A 26750-nucleotide genomic window follows, 5' to 3' on the forward strand; every position below is an offset into this window, starting at 1 on the left:
ACAATGTCATCTGAAAGTGAGAATAGGTATTTGCATGGTGCTGTTGTAACTGGTGTTGCAAGATACTTACATGCCAGATGCACTGAAAATTCATATATCCCTTATTTCTTCAACCATCATTCCAGGGGACATGCATCCTTGCTGATGATGGGTTCTGCTTGAGAACGATCCAAAGCAGTGCAAACTGACATGTTCATTTTCATCATCATGAGTCAGATGCCACCAGCAGAAGGTTGATTTTCTTTTTTGGTGATTTGGGTTCTGCAGTTTCTGCATCAGAGTGTTGCTCTTTTAAGACTTCTCAAAGCAGGCTCCACACCTTGTCCCTCTCAGATTTTGGAAGGCACTTCAGATTCTTAAATCCTGGGTCAAGTGCTGTAGCTATCTTTAGAATTTCACATTGGTATCTTCTTTGCATTTTGTCAAATTTGCAGCAAAAGTGTATTTAAAAGGAACAACATGCTGGGTCATCATCCGAGACTGCTATCACATGAAATATATGGCAGAATGTGGGTAAAACATAGCAGGAGATATACAATTCTCTCCCAAGGAGTTCAGTCACAAATTTAATGAACACATTTTTTTTAAACAAGCGTCATCAGCATAAAAGCATGTCCTCTGGAATGGTGGCCAAAGCACTAAGAGGCATATGAATCTCTAGTGCATCTGGCACATAAATATCTTGTGATGCTAGCTACAACAGTGCCATGTGAATGCCTGTTCTCACTTTCAGATGACACTGTATTTAAGAAGTGGGCGGCATTATTTCCCGTAAATGTAAACTAACTTGTTTCTCTTTGCGATTGGCTGAACAAGAAGTAGGACTGAGTGGACTTGTAGCCTCTTGAAGTTTTACATTGTTTTGTTTTTCAGTGCAGTTATGTAACAACAACAAAAATCTACATTTTTAAGTTGCACTTTCATGATAAAAAGATTGCATTATGGTACTTGTATGAGGTGAATTGAAAAATGCTATTTCTTTTGTTTATCATTTTTAAGGTGCAAATATTTGTAATCAAACATAATATAAAGTGAGCGCTGTACACTTTGTATTGTTTTGTAATTGAAATAGATATATTTGAAAAATGTAGAAAAACATCCAAAAATATGTAATAAATTCCAGTTGGTATTCTATTGTTTAACAGTGCGATTAATCACAATTAATTTTTTGAGTTAATCGCATGAGTTAACTGCGATTAATCGACAGTCCTAGGTTTTATACAAAAGGACCCATTACTTTAGCAACTTAAGGTCGAGGAATAGAAAAGTGAAAACTAAAAATACAAGAACATGGGAATCCATAAAGTGACTATTAGTTTTCTTATGTTCACTCATTCACTTAAAACAAAAGGGCAAGTTTTACATCATTCTTATGCTGACTTGGAAACATCTGTAGCTACCCAGAATAGACTATGATTCAGCAGGATGCTTTAGGTACCCTAGCATATCAAATTCCATTGCATAGTCCCAATTGGATGTTTTCCACTTTCAAAAGTAACCATCTAATGTCAAGTCCGTGATTCACACATCAGAATGTAAGGGCTCCAGTTCAATGCTCATAAACATAGGGAACCAGGTGGCAGATGCTCCATCAACCTCCTTAGCTCAAATAGTAAAGCGTCAGATGTCACAGAAGGCAGCATGAAATCTTCACCATCTCCTTTCTACCTTTCTCCATCACAGAGCTATTTTGGCTCTATCTAGCTGGCTATTGGACATTGGAATAACACTGCTGGACAAAGGAATGTGATGTGTTAGCCCCAGAGCATGCTAATGATATGTTAATGTCCTATTATAGAGTTATTTCAGTATCAGAGGAGACCACACTGACAATGTTGCCATCATTTCTTAACAGCTGAGTTACAGTTTGGACTTTGTAGGTCATGTTTTGAAGCCTCATCAATGTTTGCAAAAGTGCTTCTTTGAGAAAACTCCATAGCATCCTTGAGTCTAATAGATCCATATTCTACACTCTGTACCTCAAGGTGGTGTTTTTCATTCAGAGATTCTGCCTCATTCGTCTCAGAGATCATTTCACCATCTTCATCATCTTCAGTTTCCTGCAATGAAGACAATAAGAAAAATTTACTGGACAAAATGAAACCTGTTCTGATGTCTTCTATAAGGAGACACTGACAGCAATAGCAGTGTGAGTTTTCTGTTACCTTGGGCTGAGTAGCTCCATTACATAAGATTGGGTTACTGTCTAACTGCCTGTAACCGTTATACACAGAAGTAACAGGAACTCTGAGAAAGGCCAGCACTGTAGCTTGAAACTTGTTTTAAGTTTCTGAAGTAGTGATCTGTTCTAGAATTAAAAATGCTACAAGCCATGAAACATACTTAAAGTCTACCGTGAAAAGAAACTATGTAAAATCACCACCCTTTTGCTGCTCTGCTCCATGAGTTTATTCAGAAAGAGATCTAATTGCTTTAGTGAAAAAAAGTTATTTTTACTACTTTTTTTTAGCTGTGCCAGTTCTGCAGAACATACAGCTCTGGCAAGGTAAGCTGGATTTGAGGGGGCACCTCAGGGGTCAGAATTCTTATGTTCCAGTTGCAAAGCCTCCTATGCAATCCTATTGTCCTCAGATTATGCCCTCAGTTTCCCTTATCAAGCCCACTAACAGGAATTAAATAGGTCTGCAGAGATGTACCTGGGGGCTTAAATTTGAGGACAAATGGGGTTGCACAGATGGAAAGAAGAGCGTTTGACTAGTGAAGAGCCAGAAAGAACCAGCTTGAGTGGAAGATCTCGGGCTGAATTTGCAGAGCTGGAGATGAAATTTTTGTATTTTTAACACCTGTAAAAACATATTTAATATGAAAATTATTAGTCTACAAACAGAAAACCCACAATGCCATTTTCACACAAAGTAGGACTGTAGCCTATAGGGATAGGTATTTGCTATGCAAGGCATATACATAAGTTAAGGCAGTAAAGCAAGGAGTTTACAAGCCACAGGCCTGTAAGACAATAGCTTAGATAAACAAGGAATAAAGCCCCAAAGCCTTAGCCTATGCAGTTAACCAGGAGTAACCCCAGATCATAAGAGAATGCTGTAATGACTAAACTGCTAACAAGTAACCATAACATTCTAGTTTATATTGGCTTGGTATATTTTAAATTAGGAACATTCACAGATGTCTGATCACAAGAGTGCCAGGGTAACCAATTGACATATATTCTAATTAAGCTTGAGGTAAAAAGCCTACTGACTTGTGGGACGAGGGCACCCCAACATTAGTAGGGTAAGGAAATACAAATAAGGACAAAGAAAGAAATCCTTACTGAATATGCGTTAGGCATAGCAATGTCAGCCTAACAATCTACAAGTTGTCTCATAGCCTATGTGCTTTGGAAGGGAGATGCGTAGCTCTGGGGCGGTGACAGGATGATGACCACTGGCGATGGTGATGAGGAAGGAGATGATGGTGAGGCAGATAATGACTAACATTTCAGATTGTTCTGCAAGGGATGGTGCGAGTATATGGATGCTCAGATGCACATTCTGTATTATCTCTGTCTATCTTACTGGGTTGGAATGTTTGTGACTTTGCTAACTGTATTAATAAAACTCTCATCACATGTACAGAAGCTTCTTCATATGTGAGTGTTGCATCTGTGTGAACAGTAATTCTAATATTACTGGCCTTGATCTTGGGACAAAAACCTATCAAACCTTGAGGTGCTAACTGGGAATTCTTAAGTAGTCAAATTAAGACAATCCATAGATCAGGCAACAGGACCGTCTTTTAAAGAATAAAGCTGACCCCCAGCAAGTAATTTCAGATTTTTGGGGGACTGTGGTGGGTTTAGAATAAAAAAAATTGTGACTAGTCCTTCTCTATAACAGGACCAAATTCAAATATATATAAGGAAATCTCTGAAATTTGGGGCAGATTCAAAATCCAGACCCAGGTCAAAATTTTGCACCTTGGGCTCATCTCTGTTTATAAGCAGCCTTCAACCACGCAAAATTGTCTGAAAATGTGGTGGTGTCCTTATACATTCATCTCCCCCCACAAGTCAAAAGGTTATTTCTTGTAAAACTTTATTGCTAGAACTCATCCAATTTCTGCATCTGTAGCTGAATATAAAATTTCATCTGCATGCTCGTTTGTGCACAGCAGTTTCCTCAAGAAACAAACATGCCTTTGATCAACTTAACCTACAACAAAACAGCCATATATCACGGTGACCAGTAACCAGTTTCTCAACATAGCAGGGCAGGGTAGGTCATTTTGTTCCAAGTTTTGGAAGGAATGAGTAAGAGGACAATTGGAATTACACTACATTATTCAGTGGGAACAGTCTTCTGGACCACAAGCCAGCAGTGCTAGGAGAAATATTTCAGGAGAGCAAACCTCTAGTGCCTTGTAAATAGCTGAAGACAGAAAAATGAATACTAAAAATAGGACGTTTTTGAAGGAGTTTGTGTTGTTCACACCCCAAGGCTTCTCCACAGTTTTGCGGAGTCCTCATGGAATTTTCATTTACTTTTCTATTCTAGGACCACCATTCAGCCATCTTCTGTCTAGGTGTTGCCAGTACAGCACCTTGACTCAGTGCAGACAGGTGGGGCAAACATTTTTCTCCAACCCCCATCCTGACAGTGGTCTCTGAATCTGTTAACATGGGGTGATGTGAGAATGAATGACCAAATTTTCCTGCCACCACCAGGGTACATATCCAGATTGTCTTCACAATGGAGCTCAACCTTGTCAACTCAGGAAGTAAGACTCTGGAAGTCATTCTGGAAGAGAACTAATCCACAATACAAACATTTAAAATCAAACCCCTGCAGCCTGAAAATTTAATCACAGCCATTTCAGTGTATATAGTGCATTCTGATGCCAGAACATCTCAAAGCTTTTCATAGGATCTGTACAGAGCTAGTGACTTTAGTAAAGGTTCAAGGATACCCACAAGTGATCCACTGAGAAGATTTTAAACTACATATACAGAGAGAGAAAAAAGAGAAAGAACACACACAAACACACAGGTTTGCTTAGATTGTAAATTCTTTGGGGGCGAGTGTTTTTGTTTTGTGTCTTGTTTGGAAAGAAGACTGTTGGTTCTTAATAATAAAACATGATAAATTAAGTCCCATATTTTTTGTTCTCCACTTGTTAAAAAGCTATGTATGCATTTCATTTACCTTCTTCTGTGTCCTGTAGTATTCATCTATTGCATATTGATATTTAGGTTCATTGAGTCCAAAGAGCGTGGCAAGCTTCCCACCGAGGAATTCGCAAGCTAAAAAGACAGGGAGGAGAAAGAATAACAGCAATTCTATCCCTTATGTAAGTAAGGAGCTTGTCTAGAGAGGCATTTTATGTGGTGCGAGAAAATAAATAGTTTTACGCACTGATATATATATGAACAAAAGGACAAGGGCTGTCTTCATCAGCTCAGGAAATACAAGCCCCTTTCAGTAAGCCTAGTCCTGACTCCAGAAAACTACTGAATGGCTACCCATTTCAATCCTTTTCCAAAGACTTAGCCAGCATTCCTGGAAATGATGTATGTCCACTTACACCAGCTGCAGCCTTAGGCAGTTTGTTCCATACTGTGTTTCAACTACACTTTGCGTAAACAAATTCAGCCTGGGTTGTTTTCCATGGCAATTCACTCTCAAACAGTCAAGAGGTCATAGACAAGTCTTCTTTCCTTTCAGGATCTTCTTTCAACTGACAGAAGCCTCTCTTCCTCTGTATCAGGAAGAAGAGATGGACTTTGTATCTCTTGTGTTTAGGAGGCTAGTGATTTTTGAAAGGGGGAAAAAGTTGTGACTGCTTTCAGGTGCCACTTTTTCAGACTTAGCACTGGCCTGCCTGGAGTATCACAGTTTATCAAAATTGTATGCAATGATGTCAGTTGGCAGAGCTAGATTGTCCTAATCCATCTTTCTGCAGTATTATGCTTGTTGACCTGTCTCCACTTGACCCATTTTCTTTTCCTTATGGCCTCAGTTTCTTGTCCCTCTGCCAATTTCTAATCTGCTTCAGTAGTTCTACCCTTATTTGTGCCCTGTTGGTGCAAATTTTCAGTTGATTATATCAGTCTGATCTGGAACACTATTAAATATTATAATATTTTAAATATTCAGTCCAGGTAGATTTTGTCCACCCATAGTTTTACCCCCTGCCTGCCAATTAATGCCATTTATTAAAGGTGGCGCAGGTACTGACAACTATAGTTAAAGTTGCCTGACACTTTTCATTATAAAGATCCTGTTTTCAGTTGCTTATAACTTTGCCAAACTTAAGCTGCAGGGGCTGAAATTTTCCATGCCTGGTGTCTCTCTCAAGCTGAAATTTTTGCAAAAGTTTCAACTAACATTATTGTAATTTCCAAGAATGAGGTTAGGGGAAAATACACATAGCCCACATAAAAAAAATGGTTACAGTTGTTTCATTGAGAAGCTCTAGCACCTCCATGATTTGGAGCAGGGACTTGAGATTTGGCAGGGCTTTGCCCTAGTGTCAGGATGCACCTTTTGCCATCCCTATGAAAATCCGCCCACATTTGGTCACATTATAAGACATAGTGTAAGAACATAAGAGTGACCATACTGAGTCAGACCAATGGTTCATCTAGTCCAGTAACCTGTCTGACAGCAGTCAATGCCATATGCTTCAAAGGGAATGAACAGAACAGGGCAACCATCAAGTAATCCATCCCATCGTCCAGTCTCGCCATCTGGCAGTCAGAGGCCTAGGGACACCAAGAGCATGGGGTTGCACCCCTGATCATTTTGGCTAATAGCCATTGATGAACCTATTCTCCATGAACTTATATAATTCTTTTTTAAATCCAGTTATAGTTTTGGTCTTTACAACATCCCTGAAAAAAATCTGTTAGCATGTGCTCAGCAGAGATTTGTTAAAAAAGCTGGAAGCCAAGTACTCAGAAGATTCCATGTGCACTGAGCATGCTCCGTCCTCACAGCTCCTATGTGCTGACTAGACTGTTCATACACCATCCCTGAAGAGTGGCTGAGCATACACCATCCCTAGTTGAGTAGCTCTTTCCCTTCAACTGTTTTGCCCAGTTCCCAGGAGCCACTGTAACTGAGACCAGGGAGACTGCATCTCCTGCATCCTCAGTGCTCCCCTTGCTGGTACCCAGAAAGCACAGAGGAGGAAGCAGCCTGACTAGAATGCAGAGGTATGAGCAGGAGAGACAGGGAAGAGAAATGCAGGGCAGGGAAACTGGAACAGAGAACGTGACAGGTAGGAGCAGAAGGGAACAGGGCCAGTGGTTATAAACCACTAGAGCATGCTTTCCTCCAGAACTTGGAACTGAACCCATTATTCCCAAGTGCCACTATTCCTTTGCTGTGTAGCAAATAGCTGTGAAACCCATGGCTAAAGTTTGCATCTTAGCTTTTATGTTGACCTGCCACAAGAAGGGGTCACAGCATTCTACGGCTACTGGTTAATCTTTTAACTCAAGTGACAGAGGAGTCAACTGTGCTGCGGATCTAAATATCCAAACCCTGGTGATGACCCGTGTATGTATGTGTGGGTCAGTATAGTTTCACAGGATTTTTTTCCTTTTTTTAAAAAAAAGTAGGAAATTATATTTTTTAAAAATTAAGTTAAAAGAACATTAAGGTGCCAAAATCAAGAGAGGCCAGAATTAAGATTGCCTTGTATATATGCACTGTGGTACTCTTTAATTATCACTTTTTTCCACAGGACCTTTGCCTCATTCGGGACACAGGACAGACTGTGAATGGATCCTGGGAATGGCTCATGATTGCGCAGTGAAGGAGATTGTTGTCTGCAGGATCGCTTCCTCATTTGTTGCAGAATTTGGAAAGCGTGCAGTGAATGAGGCAGAGACTGCAGGAACAGAAAAGATGGTGTCATGATTAAGATAGTTGAATGCTGCCCCGGAGAAAAGGATTTGATTGCAGCCTCTGCTGCAAAGTTCCTATGTGGCGTCGGGCAATAACAAAAGTTTTCACAGGTGGCCACTGTGTGCACACATCTCATTTTCTGAGTCCCAGGTTGACACACATGGGATCTGAACTGTAGAAATGCTGACCTCACAGCTTCCACAGAAGTCAGTGGGAGCTTTGCTTAGAGCATTAAGCACCTTAATATGCTATGTACTTACAAAAAAACCCATATGCATCTGGAGCAGGGTGGTCACCTGCTCCTGCCCTGAAAGGCTTGAAATCAGCCCTGGGAGAGAGCTGAGGCTGTGAGAGGGCTGCTGCTAGGGAAAGCAACAAGCCTCAGCTGATTGGGAAAACAGCCACAGCTGCGGCCACGCCTCAGTCAAGGCCCAGCTGGCCTTTATAAGAGGGCAGTGGGCCGGAAGGACACAGTCTCTTTCTAGATGTTGAGAGGGAGAGGCCTGACTGCTCGGAGCTGAGCAGGGTACCTAAAGTGGAGCAGTGCTGGGGAAAGGCCAGAGGAGCTGGAGAGCTCTGGCCTGGGAAACCCTCAGGCTGCGGGCCTTGATGAAGGCCTAGGAAAAGGGTACTGAGGTTGCAGAGGGCAGCCCAAGGGTAGGCAGAAGCAGCAGGTCCAGACCCTCCTTGCCAATAACGAGTGGCAATTATACTGCATTCCGCCCCAGGGAGCAAGGGCTAGATGGTGACTGGCAGTAGCCACTGAGGCAAGATGGGGATAGTGGGTTGGGGGTTCCTGCGGCGGGCAGAACCCCTGAGTAAAGGGGCACTGGGAGGGACTTGGGGGCCCAGCGGCAAGCAGGACACTGGCCTGCAGAGGGTACTCTGGAGGCTGGAAATGCTAATTCCCTGGATGACCAGCAGGAGGCACTGCAGGGGTGAGTCCTGCCCTGCTACAGCATCAAATAGGGCACCTAAAATTAGTTGACACTTGACAATTTTGGCTCTAATTTCTGTGTATCAGTTCCCAAAATGCAAAAGGGAGGTAATATCCCCATACCACAGAACGGTGTTGTGAAAATAACTCCATTGTGTTTGTGAAACACTCCGAAGACAGTATTATGATGACACCATCATAGAGACACTCAAGAAGAAATTAATAATTCTAGGGTTTTGATGGTGTGCAGTAAATAATACATGGAGCCACACATGGAATGAGAAGGATAAAATCAGATACTGAATAGCTAACCATTCAGTGAGCACCATCTCACATGTGTATTGAATAAGGGTTTGGGGGGAAAAGTAGTATGTGATCATACAATTAAGAAGATTATATCATAATTCCTATGCACAAGGGGGCTAAATTAAAATTGCTCAGGCACCCTTAATTCAAGCATTTCCTAGTTTTTGACTGCTTGACTTTGAAACTAATGTTCTTTTAAGGTAGTTATTTTGGATGCAGTATTTGATATACTGTCACACTAGAAATGAAAAGGATACCTAGCATCTGCCAACTAAAATGACATATACAGAGACTCGTATTGGTTAAACCCATCACTGTGGCAATGAAAAACTGATTTAGTATTATAGGGCTGAATGAAAGCGAGACCAGCTTCATGTCAGCAGACCCACTGGAAATCATCTGCCGTGGAGGTTGTTGCCAATGAAACCTGCTTTTCTTCAGTAGCTGCAGCATGGCACGTTGTGCTAGATGTGTTGGTAGTTCGAAAGTCAGAGTCCCCAAGACTGCATAGCTAGATTGTGACATACTGGTACAGCCATCAGGCTCTTGCCACTGAATTCAGGTTGCTCCTTTAAGCATGCTGAGGCAGTCCCCACATTGGTGGGAGTTTCTCTCTGGTTGCTATAAGAAACTGTTTTTTTGTTTTTTTTTAAAAAGGACAATGGATGGCCTGATCTCAAATAATCTAACCTGAAGTATTTCATATTGAATAGTGTTAGCTAGATATCTATCTCCTTGAAGAAAAATATCATATTTTGTTTAATATATTATAAAATATATATAATAGAGAGATTTTTTTTTTTTGGTATAGAATAGCAACACCCAGTTTTGAGAATACATAAAACAAATAAGATGAAGGAAACAATTCTGGTAATGATCTTATATCTTAATAATATTGAACAGTAATTATATTCAACTAAATGTAAAATAACTCTCCCATTGATGCTAGAAAAAATATACCTACTAAAAAGTGAAGTTGTTGCGATTCGAACTGCCCACAGCCGCAGATAGAGCCCCCAGGAGAGTTTGGACTACAAAACAAGAACAAAAGGAAAACTTTCATTTTAGACATACAGAGCTGAACTAATCCATGGGCTTGTACTAGAGATTAATTTGACCCATAATATTTGCCGTATGCAAGGATCTTCCATGGTGTAGGGGAGAAAGCTAATTGTTTTCTTTACTTCAGTCTTTACACAGGGTGCTGTTCAAGCTAGCTAGTCTCAGCTGATTTACAGCAAGTCTCTGTCTATTTAAACTAGGGATACCAGTTTCATTTACCAAGCCAACAAGAAACATCAGTACAATGAACATAAGGAACACATATACAATAGAACACAAAGGGTCCAATCCTGCAAAATACATAAACCTGTGAGGAACTTTGAACTCCATGTGAATAAAGTTGTTCACAGGTTTAAGTATTTGCAGGATCAGGCCAAAATACTAAAAAATATTTAGAGATTTTGGACAGAAATAGATACATGTAAATGTCAATATCTAGCACAATATAATGCTTTACATTTTCAGAGATGTTTACAAACATTACTTATCCTCACTGTATCCCTGCGAGGTCAGTAACTTAAGGTTTGTCTACATGCGGATGAATTAAGACAAATTAACTAAGGTCTTGTGTACATTCAGAAATTAGGTCAATATAACTTCATTGGTCTGGGGTGTGAAAAATCCACAATTAAAATCGACCTAACCCCTGGTGTAAGTGCCCTACTACACCAACATAACTCCACCTCCACAAGAGGTGTAGGGCTTATGTAGGTGTAGTTAGGGCGATAGTGTTTTGTAGACAGTGTGTTACTTACATCAGCCCTTGGCTGGCTTTCTTGTCAATTTCATGGCTCCTTGCTGGAGTTGTGACATTGACAAGAAAGTCCTCCCAGCTAAGCTGCTGCCCACTGCCTGGGCTCCCCACTCCAAGCTGGGCTGCCTCTTGTGCTCCTGGTTTTCTGCTTCCAGGGCTGCTACCCAGGATCCACACTCCAAGCCAGGCTGCTCCTGGGGTCCCAGCTCGCAACTGGGAGGCAAGAGCCTGGGTGGGCTCCTGGCGAGCGATGAGAGCTGGGGGGAAGAGGAGAGCAGCCAGGTTCCGAGCAGGGAACAGAGAACTGGGCAGAAGGGCACGCAGCCAGAGGGAGCGGGGAGCCTGTGGGGCAGCTGGGCTCCTGGAGGAGAGCTGCGAGCAGAGCTGAGAGCCTTGGCTCTCAACTCCCCACACTGCCCTTAGTGGTCGGTGGAAGTGCTCCTGGTGAGGGTGTGCACCACCGACTTAAGGAGGGTAGGGTGGACATGAACCACCACAGTAAAATCTATCTATCTATAAGTCGACTTAAGAGTTTTTAGTGTAGACAAGCCCTAAGGCCACTTTTCTTCTTAAGCAGTGTCCAGACAAGGGTTTAATTAGTCTTAACTTTCCCCAGGTGTCTCCATGTAGACTAGCCTTCAGTCTTGTTCTCATTTTAGAGATGAGGAAACAGACATATGGCATTTAGGAATGGGTCACGGAGCACCAGGGGACATGCTCCTGCATGTTTTTGCTTTGGGACAAATTCCTTTTGTGTAGGTTTCTTCTCATCGCCTTGCTGCATCTTCTCACCACAAGATGAAGCTATCATTAGGTAGGGGTATAGCAATAGATCCTATTTTGATCTGCTTAACCACTACTCTCTCCTCAGCAGTCAGTCCCGTGGCCATCAGGAATAAAGCACGTTAGCAGGAGAACTTGAAGAAGCTTGTACTGTTGCTATCCAAATTGTACTAAATCTGTTCTGTGACTGGTTAGAGAAGTCACAATATTTACGGGGGTGGGGGGGTGGGAAAAGAGGTAAGTGATCATCTACAGAGTTAGCTATTATGGCTGTGAAGGGTGCAGTGTTCTCTAATGTGCATAGAGCAGAAACACTCCTCCCCTCTTCCAATTTCCCCAGAGTTTCCTAAAAGCCAATAATGGGGCTTACTGTGTCAAGTGGCTGCGGCTGCTGCTCCTCCTCTTCTTCTTCTGTACTGTACTCTTCCATGGTTTCACCACTGGCAAAGTAAATGATCCTCCTGGGAGACCTTGTTTCTCCCCCGTCTTTATCCTCCATCTCATTGTGCTGGAAGCCATCCTCCTGCTCAAGAAAAAACACCCGCCAGGAGTGCCCTGTTAGTACACTGGACAATGGACTGCATAGTGTTCAGCTTCACCTTAACTCTTAGGCTAAGGAATATCAGGACTGGGTTTGAGAATCTTATTTAAACCCTCAAAAGGTATAAAGAGCCCTGCATAGTTCAGTTTTGGGAAGAGGCAGCCCAGGGCATAGCCAGAGCTACAGAAACCTGGCCTGCGTCATGATGGTGCTTCCAACTCTTACAAGAACAGGTACAATTGTTGGTGTCTCAAACAGCTCTTCCATTGGTCTTCAAACGTCTGTGCATGTTTTCTGTCATTGACTCAGAGTATACTACTACGATCTAATATGAGACACTTCAAAACAGCAAAAGACAAAGAGTCAGAAAGGCCAAATCCTGCAACATGCAGACATGAATGGTGCTTAGCACTTTGCAAGATCACAGCCTAAATAAACAATTTGCAGCTTACTACTGTGCAATTGAATAACAAGGCAATACTATTTATATAGCACCAAAAAGTGCACAGAGGGCTTCGCAAATAGGGATGACAGCCCCCCCCCCGCAAGAGCTTCCATTTACATGGACACAGATCCAATGGGGGAGAATCATGATTTCCTTTTTCCACAATTAGTGTTTTTTTTTCCCTTTTGCCCCATGTTTATTAGCATTTGCCTTTTAAATTGCTTAACTTGGGCCTATTTGGGTTTTGTCTCTGTTAGGACTATAGCAAAATGGACAATGCATACATCTTTTAAAAGTTTAATCCTTTCATAATTTCAAATTTCTAACAGCTATATAAAATATAATCTAGAGTTAAGGCGGCAAATAGGTATCCAGTAACTATGGAGAAACCCTTAAGATAATAAATTTCTTAAACTATTTATGCTCTTAGCCCAATGGTGTACCATAATTTTATATTTAATTTCTTTGATATTTTCCCTTCAAATATATAGCATTCTTCAAAATCTTACTTTAAGTCAAATAGGAAAAGTTATATATGCCATTTGCTACTATGTTTTCCCCATTCCATTTCACTAATCAATTTAGAATCAGTGTTCTCCTTATGTTTGAAGGAGAACATTGGTGGGATCAAATACATTGCTGAAATATATAAATGTGAGAAATCTCTAGCCAACAACAAATCAAAAGCAAATTCACCTGCAGAATCTCTCTGGTATCTTCCATCACTTGAAGAAGTTGCAGTGCAAAAACTGATTAAGTTGTTTCCAAGACAAGTAAGGGAAAAAACCTAGAACCATGACACTTGATCATGTATGTAATTTGTGCATGAGGGGAAAAAAAACCGTCTCTGTAGCATTTGCAGCAGCTCAGGTCTGGAGGCAAGTCAAGAAAGGTAAACACAGTGTTCCAGGATGCAACTGTCTGAAAGGACTGGGCTATGTTTGAATTGTGGGCAGGACCTTTTTATTTGCATGTTCAGCAGTTAAGACAACTGGTTGGGGTGGCAAAAGGAATGTGGGCACAGACATGGACATTGCAAGTAGATACTCCAGGGGGGCATGTTGAAAACCCTGCAAGCTGGTTGTTTTTAAAGCATATCACATTTCTTGAGGACATTTTTCAGCATTCTGCTTCCCTTGGTTTTTGCTTCATTTATGAAGTGAACTTTGACTTTACTAAAGCTAAGTCACAGGTATAATATTTACTTTTTCCAGCAAAGTGAAGGAACCAAACACGCACCTGCAAACAAATATTTCCTGCAACTGGTATGACACCTACTGGCAGTTTGGAGGAATAGGCCCATATATCAGCAACTGTTAAATAACTTCTTAGCAGAACTAGCCAATCAAAGGAAATTAATAAAACAGACCAATGCAACCTGGCATCTTTGGTATTGGATCAACAGAAGAGGCTACAGATGTGGGTGAAACCAGGCCTACTCCTAGTTAGGAAGTACAATTTCTTCCCCTGCTCCAGGTACCTACTTAAGTAACCTGCCCAATAGCAATAGTGAAGTACCAAATCACCTGATCAGTTAGGCATATGCACATGGCATTCTTTATCTTCTCAGTGTGTTAAGAATGTTCTGTATATTTTCAATTTAGTGCAAATTCAATACTAATTTTAACTTATTCAAAGAGAAATATTCCCTACCACTATCATTAAAATTTGAAAACCAAAGCCAAAAAAGGTACAGGTTTTAGATGGACAGAAGTTAGAATAAAAATGATAAACTACTCCATGTTCTAGAGTGTGCAGTCATAATTTTCAGACCAAATATGCAGTTGATAAGTTTTTTTGTTTGTTTTAAAAAGTGAAGTACCCCACTCTTTCCTCAATTTACTCTATTCAGAGATCAACCAGTGAGTCTCTCACCTCAAATATTAGGTCATAGCCCCTGAAGGTACTAATATCAAGCAGGGAAGAGATTGTGCACATGAAAGACCACAGTCCTGGGTCCCTCAGATGGAATCTGCAGACAGACATTCTCAAGAGCATGACTGGCACTGAGAGGGACTCCGTGAAATCAGAATATATCCTAGAGGCTATTGTGAGCTACTTACACCAAAAAAGGAAAACGGCATGAATAATCTCAAGATGAGTACTGAAAGATAGGGGCTTTGCACAGTACCTGTAGGCTAAGAGTCATCTTGAATTTATGTTCCGTAAAAGTTTCTCATCCTGTTCTTTCAATGCCAAAACCCCTCATGTTGGCATTTCCCTCCAGCAAGGCAAATCATTAGGGACAGAGTAGAAATGCAAGAAATAAGCATTAGCAGGATCTATGTTAACTCTTCAGCTTCAGAGATTTTAGATTCCTTCTAGCCCCATGTTTGGTATCACCACAAATATCCTCCAGCGTAGAGGGGCAAAGTCTTCCTCCAGATCCCCCATGAACCATATTAACATAGGTCAGGAGGTAGCAGGTAATAACGTTAAAAGCATATAAACCTCTGCTTTCTCCCCCCGCCCCCCAACTCAGAATTGAAAAAGGAAAAACAGGACAATAACTTTGGGTAGTAACCAAACTGGGTCTTCGTGATCTTGGGAGAAGGCTCTAGATATGACCACATCAAGAGCACAGACTCCATTTCATAGATTCATAGATATTTAGGTCAGAAGGGACCATTATGATCATCTAGTCTGACCTCCTGCACAATGCAGGCCACAGAACTTCACCCACCACTCCTAAAAAAGACCTCACACCTATATCTGTGCTATTGAAGTCCTCAAATTGTAGTTTGAAGACCTCAAGGAGCAGAGAATCCTCCAGCAAGTGACCCATGCCCCATGCTACAGAGGAAGGCGACCAGGAACTGGGTGAGATTACATCTTCAAAGCACCTCGCTAGAATGGTTCCCAATAACCTACTGTGTAAAGAATCTGAACAGTCCAAGTCATGTAGGACATTAGTGTCATGATTAATAAAAGGCAACGTGGAACCTTGTCTGCTTCCGAGATACACTTCGGTATCAGTGCTATGTAAGAACCTGAGAGCCTTTAGCATTAGCATCCTAGTCCAAATGCTGAGTTAGATCCTTACAACTTTTCTGCTTTCACCACTGTTGGCACCAGAACTGGGGGAAAAAAATCAAGTGTGGAATTTGGAAAGCATGCAATGTACATTTGTGCCTGTTAAGAAATGAAGAAGCATATCAAGAATTGCATTAACAGTTTATTTCATACATACAATGGACAATACATTTTAATTTTAATGTTTTCCCATGAAATCTCACTAGTATCAGACTGCAGCAATCAGTACAACAGAAACAAAAATAAAGGAGTATTTACAAGCACATTGTACAGTAATGAAAATGAATGATTAGATTTCTAAAGTGCAAAGTTGGCTATACAATACTGTACATAAACAAGTGTCTGCTTGCTTTCCTAGACTATGCACAGATATTGTATTGTCATGGTATATCAGCCAATTAGTCATACTAAATGCATAAATGGACCAAATCCTGCACTTGGATGCACATAAAAGACTCCAACAGAAGCCCATGAGAGATGGGCATGCACATTCAAGGACCTGATTTAGTCCTTTGGCTGTACAAAGTGTTACGTGCTAAATGATTACATTTCATATTAACCTAATAACATGGACCATGGAGTAAGACACATCATAAGTGTATTAAACGAGTTTAGAATATTTTCCTATTAAAGGACAGGTCTTGCTTTAATTATTAAGCTATTATGAGCCCTCATGTTAAATATTTTAAAAGGACAAAAACACCAAGAGCCTGATGTTCAGCTAGTACTTTAGTGTCCGACATCTTTGTGGCTGCAAATTTTGCCTCCACTGTGAAGTGCGAGCACAAGTATCAAGTCAGACATCAGATGTTTACATCAATTTTTTTTTTCTGGGTGTAACTAAAAGAAAATTGCACCCACAGATAGAGGCCATCACTAAAACCATGTCCTCATTGTAAGAAAGCAGAGGCCTACTAATGCTGATGTTAATAAATATTAAAAAGTCACCTTATGAAATACATTATCTTTTAAAAAATTACTGAAGGAAACGTATTATATACATGTATATGTGCAGACCGATTGAAGCCCCCCAATTAGACTTTCTAAATGCTTGAGCAAATGGAATAGTTAACTCAAAGAATGGAGTGTCTATTTAAATACCTTAACAATATCTCCCCGCTTCATAACAACTCAAAAGGATCACCCATTACAGAATAACATCCTCTACTTATTTTCAGACTAAAATGTCTATATTCCTTGCCAAGGTGGGTGAGGTAAGATCTTTTATTGGATCAACTTCCGTTGGCGAGAGAGAAGCTTTCAAGCTATGCAGAGCTCTTCAGGCTGGGAAAGGTACTAAGAGTGTCACAGCATTTAGCTGTGACACTTACTTCCCCAGTTCTGAAGAAGAGCTCTGTGTAAGCTCAAAAGCTTCGTCTCTCTCACCAATAGAAGATGGTCCAGTAAACACTATTACCTCACTCACCTTGTCTCATTATCCCAGGACTGACATGGCTATAACACTGCATATATTCCTTGCCCACAAGCAAGACTACTCACTACATACCATAGGCTTTAAAATACAAGTAAACAAAAGTAAGTCTTGAGAAGCAACAAAGTTTAAGAGCACACACTCATTCCTTTAATCAGTTTTTAAAGCTACTCGTCTTGTGGTTACTGAAAACAGCTACAGCCTGGGACCAGCACAAGGTTACAGCCTGGCTTATGTAACGCCACTATCTAACACTTGAGTTGTACACAGCCAGCAAACATTTACAGTGAATTTCAATCAAACAAGCCACTTAGTTCCAGAAAGTAGAGGATAATACAATGCCAGGGTCCAAATGCCAGTAAATATGCAAGTTCATAAAATAAGCTTTTGGAAGGTTTTTGGGGGAAGATCTGGATAATGGTTACACAAAAACTATAGATTTGGATTTTAGGAAAAAATGTATATGCTACAGCACACACACGGTCAAATGCACCAAAGCAGGTACAAATCATGAACACACATGTGCAAGAAAATAAAAACAGTTAGGCGAATCTGTGCAATAGTCAGCAGCAGGGATTAAGAGAAAACTGTGTTTTATTAAATCTTAACTTTGATTAGAGGAGATAAAATTGTCAGTAGAAAAATGCCTCGATACAGGTTATTAAGAATAAAAAAGAGTAACAGTACATACTGCAAATTTAGGACTGGGAGCATGGAGCTAATCAGCTTATCCTTCAGTAAAATGAAAGCCACGTAATTGTAAGGATAGAATATACTTTAAAATAATTGAATTTTTGGCAACACCACATATTTGTCCTACTTCCTACCCCCATCCTCCACCTTCAACTCCATCACCACTACCAGTATGGGAGATCCTAAAATGGCCCCTATAATTATGCAGGAGACCAGAAGTTTCTCATCAGTAAATCAACACTTGGTGAAACTTTGGCCAAACATACTCAGCTCCCTTCCTTCAAAACTTGGGATGTAACAAGAAAGAAAAAAAAAAAAAAAAGTGGAGAAGTTTTGAGAGAGAAATATCTATCCAGCTACTTTCAGCCCTGCCCCCCTCCCCAAACACCTAAACACCTCAAATAGTTAAAAATAGAAATGATCTTGTCCTTCACAAGCCATGGGAGAAATAGTTTGATTAGTTTATAGGGACATGTGTATTGAACTGATTAGGAGAAAGGTAAACTTAAAGGTAAAGGGGGGACGGATAGCTCATTGGTTTGAGCATTGGCCTGCTAAACCCAGGGTTGTGAGTTCAATCCTTGAGAGGCCATTTAGGGATCTGGGGCAAAAATTGGGGATTGGTCCTGCTTTGAGCAGGGGGTTGGACTAGATGACCTCTTGAGGTCCCTTCCAACCCTGATATTCTATGAAATTGAAAAGAGCTTTGCATCTGATCTGTCCATACTGGTTAGCACCACAATCATTCATATGTCTTGTAGCAATGAGCTGCCTGGTCCAGTCCAGTTTCTGTGAAAGTTCAGTTTCCCAACTTCATAAATTGCCTATTATTGACCAGCAGCTTCTTTGCTCCAGCTTTTGTGGAAAGTCACGATCTGCCAGGTAGCTACATCCAGTTCCACAGAAGATTTTTAATATCAAGACAGAGTCACTGAACTGGACTCTGTACTGAATGGAGACAGCAGAGCACTGGAGCATACTTTCCTTGTAACCTGCGATGCTAACCATATGGGTTGCTGTGTTTATCATCAGCTGAGGCTTTTTCAAGGTGTGTAGCTTCATTCCTAGGTGTAATGACTTGCAAAGCTCAAGCCTGGAAGACATACATACACACAAGGATCACTGTGACTAGTTGTGTGTGCCAGACAATCTTCTGACCAGTTACAAATGAAAATAGAAGTTTTTGTTGTCACAGTTGTATTGAACACATTACTGCTGAATGCCCATAGGACACCAAGGCTGCAAACTAACTTGTCTGAGAGCATAAGTCCTCAACAGTGAGGAAAGCTATAGAAAGAACAAGTTCTTCAGAGCACTTCCCTCTTCCAATCAGCCTCAGTCTTGCCTGGGGTCATTTTTTCCACAACTGCTCTTTATCAAGGTGCTGTTTTCAGATAGCCATTTAGGAAGCTGGGAGAAGATGCCATTTGTTTGAGAAAAAGGAGATCTAGAGATGGGTCTCCTTTGGGCTAAAACACCAACAATACTCATTGTCTATGATACCATTGACAGAGAGGTATTACCCAACTGAAAATACAGCACATTAATTACAGCTAAATGCATTCACCCGAGTTCTATGAAGCCACTGAATTTTAAGTACCCATAATTCAATCATTCTGGACCTTGCACAGTATTAAATTTGGAAAAAGTCTGGAAGTCTGACATCATGATATATTCATTTTAAGATTTTTTCCACTTACTTGCTGCCTCATTCTCCCATGCCACCAGCAGACTCCCAGTTTGAGATTAAAAGGCTTAAAAGTAAGCAGTTGGATAAAATAAACAAGCTTCGGCAGAAGCAGGTTACTATGAACTTGGGTATAGGGAAACCTGATTTAAAGTGAAGTAGAATGGAGTGTCCAGTTGTTTCAACTGCGTATAAACTGCATTTAGATTATGGAGAAATTCTGCTTCTGAAGTATAGTGAAGTGACTTCACTATAGAAGTTTTCACATGGATAAAGCTCAAATGAGAATTACTTTTCTTATTTATCAGAAACAAGAGAATGGGAATGAGTCAGGGTTTTAAGCCTTTGGAACAACCATGACTAGAAGACTGCTTCTGGCAAATTTCCATTTGTATCTTTTTTGTTCTGGGCACGTGACACTAAGTAGTAGGTAAAGAATTAAATCTCATGGAAAGAAACCATATCCTTAATTTTACCACCCTTTCCTATGGTGGGAAATACTAACTTCAGTATGCTATTCTCTGTATAGAAGCTAGCCTGAGACCACCACCTAAACTTAAAAAACACTTTCTATAAGCATGAGCTCATTCTGAGGTCCCAACTAAAAACAAAAAAAAAAAAGCATGGCTATAAATAATTTCATTTATAAATCCAGCCACATTCTCAATTAAGAGACTTTTACTAAACATAAATCAGTAAAATTAAACTTTAGGATTAAGAAGAATTAGAAAAGGGGATCTGAAATGAAAGCCCCAGAGTTCATTAAATACAACTTGTAGAAGGAATTCAAAGCACTTGTGGTGTTTAAGAGATCTGGCATCCACTGTCTTTTTGAGGCTTTATATCTGGTTCTTTCATAGGTTTCACTTCTTCCTCTGGTTTTGGTTTAGCCTGCAGACAAGAAAAGAGTTTGAAAAAGATTAATTAAAAGAGTCATGGGTTTCACACAATGTCCATATTATAGGTTTCAGCAGCAAGACCATGCAGAGTTTAGATATAATTGTCCACTAGTCTTCTCTATTCTCTCAGCTCAGGGCGTTCTGGCTTCTCCAACACAAAAATGTTAAATCTGCTGTATTTTATGATGGCTTGAAATGGAAAGCAGAGACTGGACTAAACTAAGTTCATCCAACTTACTGCACCTACTTTAGAAGTACAGCTGCAGCTGGTTTGAAGGCCATTGCCTTCTTAATGACATGACCCTTAAATTCTACCTTAAGAAATGGAGACAGGCAGAATAATAATACCACCACCTAAGTCCTATCTAGCACTTTTCATTCAGAGACAAAGTGCTTTACAAAGAAGGTAAATGTCATTACATGAGCCAAAGACAACTAGGAAACAATGGAGCTTCTAGGCTCTGGATTAACAGAAATTGTTCCATGAGGAGAGAAGGTGCTGGGAGCTTGGATTGTTGACCTATGACTGACTCAATGTGTGCTTTTTTGAAGGGGGAATTCCACCATCTACCTCTACCTCACAGGGGAGTGACAAAGCTTAAATGAAGCGTGCTATAAAAAGGCAAAATAGTAAGGACTGGCAGAAGGATATTGTCCTATGATGCTGTTTAGCAATACCTCAAGCTACTAAAAGCAGATACATTAACATTCTGTGCCCACGTATACAATGTTTATTTATTTAATTACATTACACTGTCCCATGGCATTAGCTTCTATAGTACCTCAGTACCTCACCAACTTCACTGAATTTAACCTCAACACCCCTGAGGTGTGACAGCATTACTTCAGATTCACCGCTGGGGACACTATGGCACAGAGAGGTTCAGTGACTTGCCTAGTCACATAGTAGAACCAGGAATAGAACCCAGGTTTCCCAATTCCCCTGCATAGAGCCTACACCACAAGACCATCCTTCCTCTGTGTTTGCTCTATTGAGCAGGATAGGGCAGAGGGCGGTGGTGGAAAAGCAGCATGCCAACTCTCTACTATGTGTGGGATAAATTTGATGGGAGGGAGAGGAGGAACAATGTTAAGTAAAATATTCTTACACTGTCATCCTTTGGCCTCTTGGTGAGATCAAACGCAGCCAGTGTTTCAGGGGTCCAGTGTGCATGCAAGGCAGGAAATTCAAAAAGGATGGGCTCTACCAGGCCATAGTTCGCCTTCAGCTCCAGCTGAGGAGCCTCGGGTGGCACTTTCTGAAAGTAACTAAGACAGAATTTAATATTTTAAAAACACAGTAAACAAGGATTTGCAATTAGTTTATCTTTCTTCACTTTTGGGAGTAACTGGCCACTCCAAAAGATATCACACTATTACTGCTGAAGTGGCCCCATTTTATTTAAGAATCTTAATACTGGTATTATGAAAAGGCATTCAGTTCAGCAGGTTTCCCTGATGCTTCACAAGAACAGACAATTTCCCATTTGTGCTTCCTCCTCCCCAGTGACTACTTTAGTCATTTCCATCTGGTAACAGATTGGTTTTCTCCCCTTTGTTTTGGTGGAAGCAGAGATAAATGATGTTGTTTCAATTTACAGATACTTAAAATGCTATAGGAGAAAGGGGAAAGAGGCAGATGCAACAACTTTCCTCAATCTCCCTCAAGTCAGATGTTTGGCATGCCAGCATGCATTGATGCTGGCAACACTGCAACCACCAGAGAGCCCTGCTAGATTACAAAACCTGAAACACAGTATTTTATATCAAAATCTTTTGCAAAGCCACACCACACAATAGAAACTGCCACTTATCTTATGTTCAACACATATCGTGTTTATGCGCAAGCAGAGTTCTGTGACTATTGCTCTGTCAGCAGTATGGCATAAACAACATCTCAGGGAACAGGCCCTGGGCATCTGACTGTGTTTTGTTGAAGGGACATGCCATCAGACTTCTATGAATCTCTTTATATACTACTGTTACAAGTTAGAAATACAATCCATGTAACTGAAGATTAGCAAAATAAATTTCTCTATTTTTAGTTTACTGTGTTATTTGACACCACTTGTGTTCTATGATTGGCAAGGGGATTCAGAGGCTGGTGTAGTTCTTGTAACTATTCTGAACTCACTAGATTTAAAAGTTGATGTCCCTTCAAGAGTAAGTTGATAAATCAGTTAACTGAATGCCCCATTTACCATAGTTACTTTGGTGCACTTGACAATCAGCAAGGCCACACAGCTCAGGCAATGTTATAGATTAACTTTAGAAAAGCCAGCAAAGAAAGTACAAATATAGGTTTTTATTTAGGTCCTATAAAAACAATGGCTAAGTTTAGGAAAGTCACAAGCAAAGACAAGATTCAAAGTTTACTTATATTACATACACATGCAGAATGTAGACACTCTTCCAGTTTCTTTAATACACTGAAGCAAATTCTTTAGTAAGGGCAAGATTCTAAACTTTACAAAGAACAATCTAACCTTAAAATTAATAATAAATGAAGGATTTAAAAAAAAAAAGTAGGAAATATATACTTACATGAATCCATTTTCTCTCTGGCATTTTTCTAGGGTATTCTTAACCAGACTTCCTAGTTTCCTAAAGAAGAGGTGGCCAGAGGGTTTGGCAGTAGTCCCAGGCCCTTTGGTTTCACCATATTCTTTGCATAATGCTTCAGCCTTGACAAAAACTTCACAAGAAAGGAATGTGAAAAAGTTACAATTGGCATAAAACTGCACTTACAATTCAAATAAGAGATAAGAACAGACCCAGTAATCCCTCCAAGATTCTGATTAGATAAAGCAGAAGCAGCTGGTTTCAGGCTGACTCCTCCAACCATGGCCAAAACATCAGTATAGTCAGTAAAAGAGTAGACAACTTTTTGGGTGGGGAGGACAGACAAGTATTCTTATTTGCAGAGACAAGTAGAAGTGGGACTGTAAAACAAGAACTGGAACTACATAGCTACGGAACTGAACACAGTCCTGAAAGAATTCAGGGACAGACTAAGGGGAACACCACTGTGGGTGTTTGGTATGATGATAAGCCAAGCACATGAAAGAAGCCTGAAATGTACAGTTGTGCCCTGAAGGACCAAGGGAAAACTTCAAGAAGGATGCTTTTCTATGACCCTTTTGTTCTGCGTAGCCTGTTTGAGGGGGACGGGGGTGTGCTCTCTAGAAATGCAAGACTTACTTTAATAAAGCTAATCCAAAGTGAACCTACCTAGTTTAACTCTTGCCAAGTGTAAGACAAGATATGTTATGTAGACTTTTCAACTGATTTTCCCCTATTTGTTCTTTAAAATATATATAATGTTTTAAAGTTACTCCATTTGAATCGTCAATTGCGCTGTGGTAAAGTTACTGGGGTATAGTCATTGGGAAGGAAACAGTACCTACCCTGGATCACCTAGATGAGAAAGCTGCACCAGAAGTAAACCCAGATACAAGTTGCAGTCAGGAATGGTCCTGAGGAAAGCCAGCAGATCGTGAGGAATGGTGGGAATAGGGGTATGTCTACACAGGGATAAAAAAAACCCATGCCTGGCCCGGGTCAGCTGACTCAGGATTGCAGGGCTCAAATTCCAGGGCTGAAAAATTGCTGTGTAGACCTGCGGGCTCAGCTGGGACTCTGCAGTCCGAGCCCGAATATTGACAGTATTTTTAGCTCTGCAGCCCAAGCCCCGTGATTCAAGGCTGGCCATGGCCATGCTACAGGTCTTTTATCCCTGTGTAGACATGAGGTTACAGACATCTCTAATAGCAACTTTAGGAACAAGATCAAGTAAAATAATTGCGCTCTCTAGCCATGGGAACTTAGATATAAATGAAGATATTATGATTGAGTATTAACTCAAATTTTATATTACCATTAGTCCCTTGATACAAATATTTAAGTTCATAGAAACGTAGGGCTAGAAGGGACCTTGAGAAGTCATCAAATCCAGCCCCCTATGCTGTAGAAGGACTTAGTAAACCTAGACCATCCCTGACAGGTGTTGGGCCAGCCTGTTCTTAAAAACCTCCAGTGATGGGGATACCACAACCTCCCTTGGAAGCCTATTCCAGAGCTGAACTACCCTTAGAATTTCTTTGCTTAATATCTAACCTAACTATAAGTCTTAATTTGTATCGAGAGACCATTACAGTTCCTGTCCTAGCTTCTGTGGACATGGAGAGCAATTGCTCACAGTCCTTTTTATAATAGTCAACATATTTGAAGACCATTATCAGGTCCCTCTCTGCCCCCCTCAGTCTTCCTTTCTGAAGACTAAACATGCCCAGTGTTTTAACCCTTCCTAAACCTTATCATTTTTGTTGCTTTCCTCTAGAGTCTCTTCAATTTGTTCCCATCTTTCCTTCAGTGTGGCGCCCAGAACTGGACACAGTACTACAGCTGAGGCTGCACCAGTGCTGAATAGAGCAGGACAATTACCTCCTTGTCTTACAAAAGATACTCCTGTTAATTCACCCTAGAACAGAGGTGGGCAAACTACGGCCCACATCCAGCCTACAGGACCGTCCTGCCCGGCCCCTGAGCTCTCCACTGGGGAGACTAGCCCCCGGCCCTCCCTGGCAGCCATGCAGCGCTCTGGGCAGCAGGGCTGCGCACTCCTGCAGGGCAACACGGCAGCGTGTCTGGCCCCGGCTGGGCGACATGCCGCTCAGAGCAGCATGGTAAGGGGGCTGGTCCCGGGGGGCAGTTAGGGGGCAGCTGGATTGAGTGGAGGTTCTGGGGTGCGCGGTCGGGACGGGGGAACAGGGGGTAGTTGGATAGGGCAGAGCTTCTGGGGGGGCATTGGATGGGTCGGTGGTTCTGAGGGGGGCAGTTAGGGGGTGGGAAGTGGAAGGGGTTGGATAGGGGACGGGGGCCAGGCTGTTTGGGAGGGGCACAGCCTTCCCTATCTGGCCCTCCATACAGTTTCACACCCCGATGCGGCCCTTGAGCCTAAAAGTTTGCCCACCCCTGCCCTAGAATATTAGGGTTTTTCACAGCTGCATCACACTGTGGACTCATTCAATTTGTGATCCACTATACCCCACCCCGATCCTTTTCGGCAGCATCATGACCTTTCCAGTTACTTCCCGTTGTGTAATTGTGCATTTCCTTCTTAAGTGAAGTACTTTGCAATTGTCTTTGTTAAAATTCATCTGGTTGATTTCAGACCTATTCTCTACTTTCCTCAAGGTCATTTTGAATTCTAATCCTGTCCTCCAAAATTCTAACTCCTCCTCGCTGGTTTGATGTCATCTGCAAATTTTATAAGTGGATTCTCCTCTCCATTGTCCAAGTCATTAATGAAAATATTAGATAGTACTAGATCCAGGCCTCACCCCTGCAGGACCTCTCTAGATAAGCCCTCCCAGCCTGACAGCAAATCATTGAGAACTACACTCTGAGTATGTTCTTTCAGCCAGCTGTGCACGCACCTCAGAGTAATGTCATCTACACCACATTTCCCTAATTTCCTTATGAGACTGTCATGTGGGACTGTGTCAGAAGCCTTACTAAAAATCAAGATATACCACATCTACTGCTTCCCCCATCCGCTAGGCCAGTAATCCTGTCAAGAAGTAAATTAGGTTAGTTTGAAATGATTTGTTCTTAACAAATCTATGCTGCATATTTCTTATAATCCTACTATCCTTCAGGTGATTACAACCTGGTTGCTTAATAATTTGCTCCAGTATCTTTCCAGATATCAAAGTTAGGCTGACTGGTTCTATAATTCCCTGGATCCACTCTGTTCCCTTTTAAAAAGATAGGTATTAGGTTTGCCTTTCTCCAGTCCTCTGGGACCTCAACTGTCCTCCATTCTGAGATTGCTTCAGCTAGTTCCTTAAGGACCCTAGGATGAATTTTATCAGACCCTGACAACTTGAACACATCTAACTCAGTGGTTCTCAACCTGCAACCCATGGGCCACATGCAGCCCAACTGGCACATAGCTGCGGCCCACAATGGTAAATAGGTTGAGAACCACTGATCTAACTTATCTAAATATTCTTTACCCTGTTCTTTCCCTATTTTGCTTTGTGTTCCTTCCCCCTTGTTCTTAATATTGTGTTGAATATCCGGTCACCATAAACCTTTTTAGTGAAGACTAAAGCAAAATAGGCATTAAACACCTCAGCCTTCTTGATGGCATCAGTTATTAGCTCTCCTTCCCCACCAAGTAGAGGACCTATACTTTCCTTCATCTTTCTCTTGCTCCTAATATATTTAAAGAACCTCTTCTTAATGCCTTTTATGTCCCTTGCTAGGTGTAACTCATTTTGTTATTTCACCTTTCTGATTT

General features: G+C 41.1%; 2 protein-coding genes across 8 annotated transcripts in view; both read right to left on the reverse strand.

Annotated features, from left to right (window-relative positions):
* Nucleotides 1-1841: 1841 nt before the first annotated feature.
* Nucleotides 1842-13422, reverse strand: FAM177B (family with sequence similarity 177 member B). Its single transcript, XM_073338834.1, has 5 exons — nt 13396-13422; nt 12084-12239; nt 10079-10145; nt 5163-5260; nt 1842-2060 (listed from the first exon to the last, which is right to left on the reverse strand). The coding sequence occupies exons 1-5, from the start codon at nt 13420-13422 to the stop codon at nt 1842-1844; spliced, it is 567 nt and encodes a 188-aa protein (XP_073194935.1).
* A 2439-nt stretch (nt 13423-15861) lies between these two features.
* Nucleotides 15862-26750, reverse strand: part of BROX (BRO1 domain and CAAX motif containing) — a 28884-nt gene continuing 17995 nt past the window's right edge. For all 7 annotated transcript variants that reach the window (XM_073338829.2, XM_073338825.2, XM_073338827.2 and 4 more), the window contains 3 exons: nt 22988-23138; nt 21553-21712; nt 15862-20435 (listed from right to left, as the gene is read on the reverse strand). In XM_073338829.2, the coding sequence (XP_073194930.1) occupies nt 20349-20435; nt 21553-21712; nt 22988-23138 (398 nt within the window). In that variant the 3' untranslated portion in view covers nt 15862-20348. The remainder of the gene's footprint in view (nt 20436-21552; nt 21713-22987; nt 23139-26750) is intronic.

The sequence above is a fragment of the Lepidochelys kempii genome, chromosome 3, assembly GCF_965140285.1.
Source record: "Lepidochelys kempii isolate rLepKem1 chromosome 3, rLepKem1.hap1, whole genome shotgun sequence".
NCBI lineage: Eukaryota > Metazoa > Chordata > Testudines > Cheloniidae > Lepidochelys > Lepidochelys kempii.

Excerpts from the sequence above, each read along its gene's own strand:
- FAM177B (XM_073338834.1), bottom strand. The coding sequence starts at position 13,422 with ATGGAAGATACCAGAGAGATTCTGCAG. Across the intron at positions 12,240-13,395 it reads ATACCAGAGAGATTCTGCAG|CAGGAGGATGGCTTCCAGCA; the intron begins GTGAATTTGCTT and ends TTTTTTCTTGAG. Across the intron at positions 10,146-12,083 it reads AGCCGCAGCCACTTGACACA|TCCAAACTCTCCTGGGGGCT; the intron begins GTAAGCCCCATT and ends CTTGTTTTGTAG.